The 11,397-nt window shown below is 59.4% G+C and overlaps 1 protein-coding gene across 1 annotated transcript; it reads left to right on the top strand.

Moving 5' to 3' along the window:
• Window positions 1-402: 402 nt before the first annotated feature.
• Window positions 403-4,259, top strand: Sbk1 (SH3 domain binding kinase 1). Its single transcript, XM_042666822.1, has 3 exons — window positions 403-628; window positions 1,658-1,860; window positions 3,437-4,259. The coding sequence occupies exons 1-3, from the start codon at window positions 403-405 to the stop codon at window positions 4,247-4,249; spliced, it is 1,242 nt and encodes a 413-aa protein (XP_042522756.1). The 3' UTR covers window positions 4,250-4,259.
• Window positions 4,260-11,397: the final 7,138 nt, after the last annotated feature.

The raw sequence follows: 11,397 nt of genomic DNA, 5'->3' as shown, positions 1-11,397 counted from the left end.
TTGTGAATGGGGCTGGGATGTAACTCGGTGAGAAGCGCGCATGCTTCGTGTGTGCGAGGCCCTGGGTTGGATCCCAGTGCTTCAAGGAAAACAAAGCAGAGCTTGTGAATGGGAGCATGGGTGGGAACTCAATAGGTGGCCATGTCTCCGTGTGACATAAATAGGTGCCTTGCCTGGCACTGTAGGTGACAGCATGAGACACAGAGGTCAGCAGTACACAGGTGCTGAGAGGAGTTAAAAGCTTTGGCCAAAGATGTCTCTCTCCGCCTCCTCATGGGCATCTCGGGTCTCTCCTGGGGCCCAGCATGGGGATCCCGGGTGCTGGGGAGGAAGGAGGTAGGTGGGAAAGAATCCATGGTCTGATGTCTTTCTCCACGTCACGCCCCTCATGACAGGGAGAAGATGAGTGTGGGCTGCCCAGAGCCTGAGCCGCCCCACTCCCTGCCCTGCTGCGGGCCGGGGGCCGCCCCTGGGACAGGCACCGGTGTGCCCCTCCTCACCGAGGACATGCAGGCGTTGACCCTCCGCACGCTGGCCGCCAGCGATGTCACCAAGCACTATGAGCTTGTTCGGGAGCTGGGCAAAGGCACCTATGGGAAGGTCGACCTGGTGGCCCACAAGGGCACAGGTGAGTGTGTGGCGGCAGAGCAGGAAGGTTGGGGTGGGACCAGGAGGCCACCAAGGAGGTGGAGGCCAGCAGAAGCGGCTGGGGGTGAGGGGAGGGAAGCTCATGGAGGGGACGAGTCTGAGGGCAGCAGGCGCAGACTGGAGGGTGAACTGCTCGGGGCCCACCAGGGTTCCTGTGGGACAGTGGGGCTGAGGGAATGTCTGCAGGGGCCTGTGGAGTCTGGTGCAGAGGACCCTGTGAGGTCACAGCGACCATCTCTGTGACCAAGCCAAGGACACTGAGACCTGAGCATCCCACCACTTGATAAAGATGAGGCAGCCAGGGATGATCTGCACAGGGGTGACACCCCATCCTCGGTTCCCGTGCCCTCTCGAATAACCACTGGGCCTGGTGCCTTCCCACAGCCTAAGCCCGCATGGGGCGCTGTGGGAGCGCACACGGCTTCACGCAGCTGCATCAACTAAGGGCAGCAGGAAGAATGCTAGACAAGGGGTTGCCTGATTGCTGCTTGCAAGTAGGATAAAGAGCCTACTTCACAGGGTCACCACAGCGTGTGACTGTGAGTGTGAAAATACTGAAGACAGGATCTGTGATGTCACTCTGGCATGCACCCAGCCAGACACACCAGCCCAAGGGCGTCATCAGAGACCTGTGCCTTTACAGTGTCTTATGTCTTCCTCGTTCATCCACTTAACCATTTGCTGAGCACCTACTGTGTGCAGAACTCTAGACAGATACACTGGAGACACTCAGGGTACATGACAAGTAGGTACAGAGCTCAGGGAGCCATTCCAGCCCTCCTGTCTGACCCTGCTCCATCAGGGCTGAAGCCTGGTGTAGGAGACTCAGGTCAACTCTGCTGTATGATCTCATGCAATTGTCTCCCCTCTCTGGTCTGTTTCCTGTCTGTAAGTAGAGGCTAATCTTGCCCCCTGGGAATGAGCTGGGCATATGGACAACACAGGAAGGTGTAGAGAGATGCTGGGGGGGGGGAGGGGGTCTCACCGCTGCTGCTGTGGCCCCTGCTAGGCACCAAGATGGCACTGAAGTTTGTGAACAAGAGCAAAACGAAGCTGAAGAACTTCCTGCGGGAGGTGAGCATCACCAACAGCCTGTCCTCCAGCCCCTTCATCATCAAGGTCTTCGATGTGGTCTTCGAGACGGAGGACTGCTACGTCTTCGCCCAGGAGTACGCGCCTGCTGGCGACCTGTTTGACATCATCCCTCCCCAGGTACTTGGGGTGGTGGCATGGGAAGGGGAGGTGGTCTTGGGGGTCCCCAGAGTGAGAGACTACTTAATCAACAGGTATTTAACTGAGTGCTCTTTGGAACGCTGGAGAAGAGCCAGGCCTCCTGACCCGGGTGTGGGGGGGGGGGAGGGCAGTAGCCCATCATCATGTCATCCTCCTGATGACAGTCAACTGTGACAAGCACCCTGGAAGATAGATAGGGCAGGGTCCAGAAAGAGGCCTCGAAAGGAGGGGCAGTGTGGGGAGACCCAGGCTGTCTGCTCTGCCAGGTGGCTGGGGGGGAGGGCAAAAGCTAGCGGGAGAAGGAGGGGGTAGTGGGCTGGAGGAGACCAGGGTCAGGTGGGGGGGCAGTTCTGCAGGGGAGGGCAACAGCTGCCCAGCAGGAGAATGAGCGGAGGCATGGGAGAGGGGTCTGGGGGGAAGGTGGCTGGCTGGGAGGAAGGAGAGGGGGCAAGGTGGGAGGGGACCAGGATCAAGTGGGAGGGGGCAGTTTGGAGGAGGACAGCGGGGAGGAGCAGGAGAGGTGGCTGCGGGTGGGCTGGAGGGGGAACCAGGATGGAGGTGGGGGGTCGCGGGGAACCCCCCCCCCCCGCTGAGCGTCCCCGCCCCCCCCCGTGTCCCCGCCCCGCCCCCAGGGGCTGAGTGTGTCCCCGCCCCCGCCCCTCCCGGGCTAAGCGTAGCCCCGCCCCGCCCCATCCCCCCGGGTCTGAGCGTGGCCCCGCCCCATCCCCCGGGTCTGAGCATGGCCCCGCCCCATCCCCCGGGGCTGAGCATGGCCCCGCCCCCGCCCCGCCCCCGGCGGAGCGTGGCCCCGCCCCCCGGGGCTGAGCGTGGCCGGTCCCCCCGCCCCGCCCCCCGGGTCTGAGCGTGGACACGCCCCCGCCCCGCCACCCAGGGCTGAGCGTGGCCCCTGCACCGCCCCCCACCCCACCCCCTCCCCCGGCGCTGAGCGTGGCCCCGCCCCCCGCCCCCCGCCCCACTCACCCCCCCCGGGGCTGAGCGTGGCCCCTGCCCCGCCCCCCGAGGCTGAGCGTGGCCCCGCCCTCTGCCCCACCCCCTGGGGGGACTGAGGATGTCCCCGCCCCCGGGCTAAGCGTGGCCCCGCCCTCGCCCCGCCCCCGGGGCTGAGCGTGTCCCCTGCCCCGCCCCCCCGGCGCTGAGCGTGGCCCCGCCCCCGGCGCTGAGCATGTCCCTTGCCCCGCCCCCGGGGTTGAGCGTGGCCCCGCCCCGCCCCCCCCCCCCGCGCTGAGCCTGTCCCCCCCCTCCGCTGAGCGTGTCCACGCCCCCTGCCCCCCCCCCCGCGCTGAGCGTGTCCCCTGCCCCGCCCCCCGGGGCTGAGCGTGGACCCGCCCCGGCCCCGCTCCCTGGGGCTGAGCGTGGCCCCGCCCCGCCCCACCCACCCCCGGCGCTGAGCGTGGCCCCGCCCTCGCCCCGCCCCCGAGGCTGAGCGTGGCCCCTGCCCCGCCCCCCGAGGCTGAGCGTGGTCCCGCCCCCGAGGCTGAGCCTGGCCCCGCCCCCGGCGCTGAGCGTGACCCGCCCCCCCCCCCCCCCCCCGCAGGTGGGGCTCCCCGAGGAGACGGTGAAGCGCTGCGTGCAGCAGCTGGGCCTGGCGCTGGACTTCATGCACGGGCGGCAGCTGGTGCACCGCGACATCAAGCCGGAGAACGTGCTGCTGTTCGACCGCGAGTGCCGGCGCGTGAAGCTGGCGGACTTCGGCATGACGCGGCGCGTGGGCTGCCGCGTGAAGCGCGTGAGCGGCACCATCCCCTACACGGCGCCCGAGGTGTGCCAGGCGGGCCGCGCCGACGGCCTGGCGGTGGACACGGGCGTGGACGTGTGGGCCTTCGGCGTGCTCATCTTCTGCGTGCTCACCGGCAACTTCCCGTGGGAGGCGGCGTCGGGCGCCGACGCCTTCTTCGAGGAGTTCGTGCGCTGGCAGCGCGGCCGGCTGCCGGGGCTGCCGTCGCAGTGGCGCCGCTTCACCGAGCCCGCGCTGCGCATGTTCCAGCGCCTGCTGGCCCTGGAGCCCGAGCGCCGCGGCCCGGCCAAGGAGGTCTTCCGCTTCCTCAAGCACGAGCTCACGTCCGAGCTGCGCCGCCGCCCGTCGCACCGCGCGCGCCGGCCGCCCGGGGACCGGCCGCCCAACGCCGGCCCGCTGCGCCTCGAGGCGCCCGGGCCGCTCAAGCGCACGGTGCTGACCGAGGCCGGCGGCGGCGGCGGCCTGGCGCGGCCCGCGCCCCCCGCCGTGGGCCCCGTGCCCGTGCCCGAGGCCGGCCTGGCACCCCCGGGACCCCCCGGCAGGACCGACGGCCGCCCCGATAAGGGCAAAGGGCAGGTGGTGCTGGCCACGGCCATCGAGATCTGCGTCTGAGCCGCCCGCCGTCCTCGGTCCGGCCGGGCGCCGAGTGCGCGTGCGCGTGCGCGCAGCGGCCACTCAGCCCCTCCCCTCCCTCCCGGGGACCCCCGCCCCTCCCCCCGCCCCGGCCAAGGCGGGAACCGAACCCGGGCAGCCCCAGCCGGGCAAGGGAGGGAGTAGCGTAGACAAGGCGGCCGGCGCCCCGGGGAACCTCACGCGGGTCGGGCGGCCTGGAGGAGCCGAGCCCCGCAGCCGGGACCCGAGGCCTGGGCCACGTCGCGCAGGGACCTCCCGGTGAGCCCTGGAGCCCCCAGCCTGGCGCCCTCGCACCCCCTGGCAGGGCCCCCCACAGTCCCCCCACCTCGCCCCGGGCACCGAGATGGGCAGAGGAGGCCTCGGGCTGGGGAGGGCCGCGCCCCCCGGAGGCCAGACCCCGGAACAGGTAGAACATGTAGCAGACGTCCGCGTATCACCCAAGTGTTTGGCAGGCACAGCCCCCCCCCCGCGCCCCCCGAATCTAGTGCCGCCCCCCAGCCCCTAAGGAGAGGAGGGCGAGGAGCACGGGAGGGCGGGCAGACCCGGACTCCCCCCCCACCCCATCCCAGCCCAGGAAAGGAAGCTCCAGGCAGGGTGTCCGTGCCCACCCGCCACCCCGGGGTGGAGCGAAGGCAGAGGTCCCCCCCGTGCCCCCCGCGGGCGCCTTCCCGGGGCTCCCCTGGACCCGCTCCCCCCCCCCCATCCAGAGCCCCTGGGCCTCCCCCGGAGTGAGGCCGACCCGGCGTGGGGAGGGCGGGGTGGGTAGAAGGGAAGGGCTGGGCGCGCCCCCTGCGCCCCGCCCGCCGGGGGGTGCCCACTAGACAGCCTGGCCAGGCGTGCGGTCCACACACCACCCCCTCAGGGATCTCGCGAGAAGGCACCTGCCGGGGGCCTCGGCCGCGAGCACAGGGGCTTGCCTGCCTCTCACCCCGCACCCCTCCGGCCCCCTGCCCTGGGCAGAGGCCCGCGAGGGACCCCTGCAATAACCTCAGCTAGGGCGAGGCTGCCCCTCGGCCTGGCAGTGCCCCGCCCAGCAGGGCTGCCTCCTACCAGGGTCCTTCCTGGGCTTCGGGGGTATTTAAGGGGCTCCTTGTGTGGACCTGACTGGTTTAAGAGGGAGCACCAACCAGTCCCCACCTCTCCAACTCACCCCCCCCCCCCCAATCCCACCACGCAAAAAGGGCTATAGGTCCCCTGCCCTGCCCGGGTCCAGTTTACAGTGTGCGGTTGCCCCAGGGCCTGGCCCCGCTCTCCTCCGTATGCCCCCTCCTGGACACCTCCCCAGGGGGCATGGGGCCCAACATGCCAGGTAAGTAGCAAACCCTTCCTTCCACCAAGGGCCGAGCCTCACGTGGGAGAAGGCCCCCATCACGCCCACCTGGGGCATTCAGACCCCTGTCCCCGCCGCGACTTCTCCTTTTGCCTTAGGCCACTAAACATCCTGACTCCTGCAATAACAAGGAAGTGAGATTCCACAGTCGATGTCCTGCACCGAGCTCTCAATCTCTCTCTCCCTCCCTCCCTCCCTCCCTCCCTCCCTCCCTCCCTCCCTCTCCCCCCCCTCCCCCCTCCCTCCTGTGTGGAGTCATCTCCCTCGTTGTAGTAATAGGATGTTAGATATGGGGAGGGACTGTAGGTTCGTAGCCCCGCCCCCTCGTGGCAGAGGTGGCCACCAGCCTGACCCTCAGGCAGGCTAGAATCCAGGCCCTTCGCTCCTGTGGCCACCACTGCAGCCACTGTTTCTTGTTGGTGGGGTTTGGGACCCTTTTGCCCTTTAGGAGAGGTGTTGGTCACAGATGTTTACCTCAGTTTATGTCACTGTCAAAGAAACAAACAAAACAAAAAAAAAAAGCAAAAAAAAAATTAATACTAATGCTGTAGACATGGAGACTTAGAAGACAGAACACGAGACCCCTCCCCCTTGCCGTTCTGTGAAGGTACAGTATGCACACACGTGTGCGCGCCTCCGTCCAGTGCGTTCCCTCCACCCCCACCCCCCGGCCACACCACCCCCCCGTCCTTCGGTGCTTCCTAGAGGCCCCTTTGAGATGGCCTGTGGGGTGTGGGGAGCCCCTTGGATGGGAGGTAGAGCCACAGGTCAACTAGAGGGTCTCCCCACCAGGCCTACTGAGCTACCAGATGCTCCCTAAACCCACCTTGTGGCTGGTGGGTCAGGGCTGGGCACTGGCATCGGTGTCCGGGCCTGGGCAGGGTCCTGGGTGGAATCCCAGCCCCAGATCCATGTCTTGCCACCCCCCTACCCCATGTGTTTGTAAATACTCTGGCATCCTTTGGCCCTGAGGTTTTTAAATGTGTTATTTACTTCTCTAATCATGACAATTGCTATAAAATAAAGAAAAGTCTAGAAAAATGATCATGAAGCTTTGTTGACTCAGCAGTTTGATGGGAGGGTACAGGAGGTCTCTGGCATCTAAACAACGTTAAGATAACATGTGCTGGCATCTGAGGACTGAGGGCCTCTAGTTGGCCAGCCCATCTGCCACCACTCAGCCATGTTCATGAGCAGGGCTTTGTCTCCAACAGTGGCCATCCAGGCAGGTGTGCTGTCACTTGAGCCACACCCCCTGCTAGGTAGAAGTCCGCAAAGGCTGGAGACACTGAAGATGGGACTCTGGGCCAGCTGTGGTGGCTCAGACCTGTAATCCTAGCTACTCTGGAGGCTGAGATCAAGAGGAAACACTCACTTTCTAAAGAGGAAAACATTCAATAGGTTACATAATTATGAAATGGGGAAGGAGAGAGAAAAAGAAAGGAAGAAAAACAACCACCCTGGCTAGATGAGAGCAGGTAGACATCTATTGACTTTAGAAGCTGGAGGTGTGGCTCAAGTGATAGAGGACCAGTTTAGCAAGCCCAAGGCTGAGCTCACACGTTAGTACCCCCTCCTCCTAAACACAAAGAACCTGGATCTAGGCTATGTTAAGGAAAGGCCACCATTTCAAATTGTCTCCCACTTTGTTAAGGTGTGGGGGGTTTTTGTTGCTTTTCTTTTCTTTCTTTCGTTTTTTTTTTGGGGGGGGCGGGGGGTAATGAGGCCTGAACTCAGGGCCTGGGCGCTGTTTCTGAGCTCTTTTGCTCAAGGCTAGCACTCTACCACTTTGAGCCACAGTTCCACTTCCAGTTTTTGAGTGGTTAATTGGAGGTAAGAGTTTCATGGAAGCCAGGTGCCGGTGGCTCATGCCTGTAATCCTAGCTACTCAGGAGGCTGAGATCTGAGGATTGTCGTTCAAAGCCAGCCCAGGCAGGAAACTCTGACACTCCTGTCTCCAATAAACCACCAGAAAACCAGAAGTGGTGCTGTAGCTCAAGTGGTAGAGTGCTTGCCTTGGGCTGAAGAGCTGAGGGACAGCGCCCAGGCCAAGTTCAAGCCTCATGACAGATAAAAAAAGAAAAGAAAAAAAGCAGGGAGGGGATTTCATGGAGACATGGAATCTTTTCTGCCTGGACTAGCTTTGAATCTCTATCCTCAGATCTCAACCACCTAAGTAGCTAGGGGTACAGGTGTAAGCCACCAGAATCCATTGAATTCCCGCTTCTTTCCTCTCCTCTCCTCTTCTCCCCCCCCTCTTCTGGTCCTAAGACTTGAACTCAGGGCCTGGGCACTGTCCCAAAGCCTCTTTGTGTTCAAGGCTAGGGCTCTTGAGCTACAGTACCACTTCCCACTTTTTCTGAATAGATTATTGGAGATCAGAGTCTCAAGGACTTTCCAGCCCGGGCTGGGTTTGAACCGCAGCCCTTAATCTCAGCCTCCTGAGTAACTAGGATTATAGGCACTGGCTTCTATTTTATTTTTTGAGGCAGGGTCTGGATGCGTATATGTATCCATCCTGACATTGAACCTGACAGCTCCAGGAATACAATCTACCACTTCTCTGGAATGAAGTTAGTAATGCCTAAGACTAGAGTATTACCAACACTGCTTCAGAGACTGCCAGCCCTTGCCACTGGGGGGTGCTACCTTTCCACTACTGTGGGATCTGAAGGATCAAGTACTGGACAATTAAACTGGTGTTTGTTTGCCATACTAGTGACTTAAGAAGAGTTTTCCAGCTGTGTGTGTGTGAGAGAGAGAGAGAGAGAAAGAGAGAGAGAGAGAGAGAGAGAGAGAGAGAGAAGGAGGGATTAATCAGTCCTAAGTGCTGTCTTTGAGATTTTTGGTGATTTTGACTTCAGACCCTTAGAGCTCAGCCTCCTGAGTTGCTAGGATTACAGGCATGAGCCGCTGGCATATGGCTCCCATTACTTTTAAATAGCCCTTGCAGCCTTTAATTTAGCCTGCTTCCTCCTCTCGACGATGGCAAGTTCACTCTTGAGAGAGTTTAGTGTTCTTTCCTGTCTATCCTCCGTCTAGACTTAATTTAGTCATCCAAAGTTCAAATTAATGTAGAACTTCAGAAGGAAAGAAGATTGAGTCTTGATTCCTTTTTTTTTCCCCCAAGATGCTCTTTAAGCCCTATGCAAATTTTTCCAACTCATCACCAGTGACTACTGAGCATGTCAAGGCAAGGAATGTGGGAAGCAAAAACCCTGGAGGTCCTGGTGTGTGCCTTGCTCAGAATAGCAGATGCCTCTCCAACTTACATTTACACCAAGAGAGGGAGTGCCCCCCCCCCCCGTGTGTGTGTGTGTGCATGTGTGTGCGTGTGCGTGTGCGTGTGTGTGTGTGTGTCTCAGAAATGTCAAGACCATCCAGGGCCAGCCCGGTTTAGGATGGAAATGTGGGTGTACTGGCAGTAGAGAAGGTAACTGTTCATCGCTCAGCCTCGGGTAAGTGCTGCTTTGGAACAATGGGAGAAATCACAGCTTCCAACTGGAACCAGCAAAGTGTAGAAAGGGGACAGAGGCTCCTAGGCCCAAGAACATGGAGGCATCCAAGCAACAGACTAGGTGCAATCGGAACCCCTCCTCATCCCCAGAGAGACCACAGAGGGACGTGATTTCCCTTAGTATGGGATCTCCCTTAGCAAGGGAACACAAGTCATTTGATATTAATGGAAGATGGGCCCTAGTGGCTCATGCCTGTAATCCTAACTACTCAGAAGGCTGTGATCTGAGGATCAAGGTTCAAAGCAAAAAAAGGTCAAAATCTCTAAGTAAGACCAAGTTCTAGTGCAAGTTAATGCACAGCTTTCAACTTCCACACGAGGGCACGTTTCTCTATTCTGCTGCTCTAGGGTGGGTTTTCTCTCCTCTCCTTCTGGCTGATGCCCACAGTACATCCTCTTTCCTGCCTTCTGTCCCAATTAGTATTTGCTTGGTTGCTTCTGATTGGGTCCTATATTCACAGTTAATCCAATCAGCACTAGCCAGGGCCATCATGGAGTTCTTTTACTGGCTGAAGTTTTTTGTCATAGTTGTAACCAGAGCTGGAGTTCTACCCAAGTCATTGAGTGAGAGGGATTTCCCCTAGGGGACGTTGAGTAATGGTTACCAGAAAGGGTGATAGATAAACCTACTCTAACCATGGCAGTGGAGGTGGTGGGCCATATCTCCACTCTCATTCCAAGGTCACACCAAACTCAAGGGAAACAGAACTATGTACCCAGAAGGAAAGTGACACTGGGTACCTGCCACTTTTTCCTTTTTCTCTTTCCCTCCCTCCCTCCCTCCCTCCCTCCCTCCCTCCCTTCCTTCCTTCCTTCCTTCCTTCCTTCCTTCCTTCCTTCCTTCCTTCCTTCCTTCCTTCCTTCTTCCTCCCTTCCTTCTTTTTTTTTCTCTTTGTGCCAGTATTGGAGCTTGAACTCAAGGCCTTATCTTCTTTTTGTTTTGTTTTGTTTTTTGTTTTTTTGGGTCCGGTTGTGGGGCCTGAACTCTGGGCCTGGACGCTGTCCCTCAGCTCTTCAGCTCAGGGCTAGCGCTCTACCACTTCAGCCACAGCGCCACTTCCGGCTTTTTTCTTTTTGCTTATGTGGTGCTGAGGAATCGAACCCAGGGCCTCAGGCATGCAAGGCAAGCGATCTACCACTGAGCCACCTTCCCAGCACCAAGGCCTTATCTTCTTGCTTCGCTTTTTCCTTCAAGACTGGATGCCTTTCACTTAAACCACACCTCCACTTCCATCTCTTTCGTGATTCGTTGTAGAAAAGACTCTCACAGATTTGCCTTCCTGGGCTGGCTGTGAACCTTGGTCCTCAGAGATCTTAGCCGCCTGAGTAGCTAGGATTACAGGCGTGATCCACCAGCACCCAGCGTGTATTGTATTTTCTATGGTGATCATGTTGCTTTCCTAAAATAAAGGCGTTTCCACTTTTCCCAGGACGTAGAGCAGTTTAAGTGACATTGGAATTGTTTGCGTTTTTATCTCTTTCCCAGGGGTGGGGAACATCTGGTTCATGGGCCAGACAAATGTGCTTCTCATTGGCTGCCCAAGGCCCATCTGCCGGGATTGGTAATTTTATATGGCCTGTAATGAGGTTATAAATATCCAAAAGACCCTTGGCAGAAAAAGGTTCCCCACTTTTGTATCTGAATCTGAAGGTAAAAGTTCATTTTTGAAATGATCATTTCTCTCTCTCTCTCTCTCTCTCTCTCTCTCTCTCTCTCTCTCTCTCTCTCCTCTTTCTCTTCTTTGCTTACTTCTATCTAGCCTAAGCTACATGCCTCAGTCTCCTGAGTGCTGGACTACAGGCAAGTACTACCATGCCCAGATCTACAAATAATTTTCTATATTAAAAAAAAAAAAAATCTATGCCTGCAATCCTAGCTACCCAGGTGACTGAGATCTGCAAATCGCGGTTTGAAGCCAGCCCAGGCAGAAAAGCCCCTGAGACTCCGATCTCCAATAAGCTACTCAGAAAAAAGCCAGAACCCGTGGCACTGTGGCTCAAGTGGTAGACCGTTAGTTTTGAGCCAAAAGAAGCTCAGGGACAATGCCCAGGCCCTGAGTTCAAGCCCTAGCTCCAGAAGCAAAAACAAGAAAGATATGTAACATAAAAGTAAGGTAGGAGACGTAAGATGAAGACCCAACAGCCAAGTGAAGGTGCATTTATCACATACCCATGAGTCGCCAGGGCTCAGGGCTCGGGGGAGAGGGCCCTCCCACAGCCCTTTTCTGCTGCTGAGGTGTGGCAGCAGCAGCGCAGGAGCCGGGCAGGCCTGTAGGTGAC

The sequence above is a fragment of the Dipodomys spectabilis genome, unplaced genomic scaffold, assembly GCF_019054845.1.
Source record: "Dipodomys spectabilis isolate Male_0828 unplaced genomic scaffold, ASM1905484v1 ptg000366l, whole genome shotgun sequence".
Taxonomy (NCBI): Eukaryota; Metazoa; Chordata; class Mammalia; order Rodentia; family Heteromyidae; genus Dipodomys; species Dipodomys spectabilis.
Note: the sequence above shows the minus strand (reverse complement) of the source record. Positions and strands in the feature narration are given on the sequence as shown.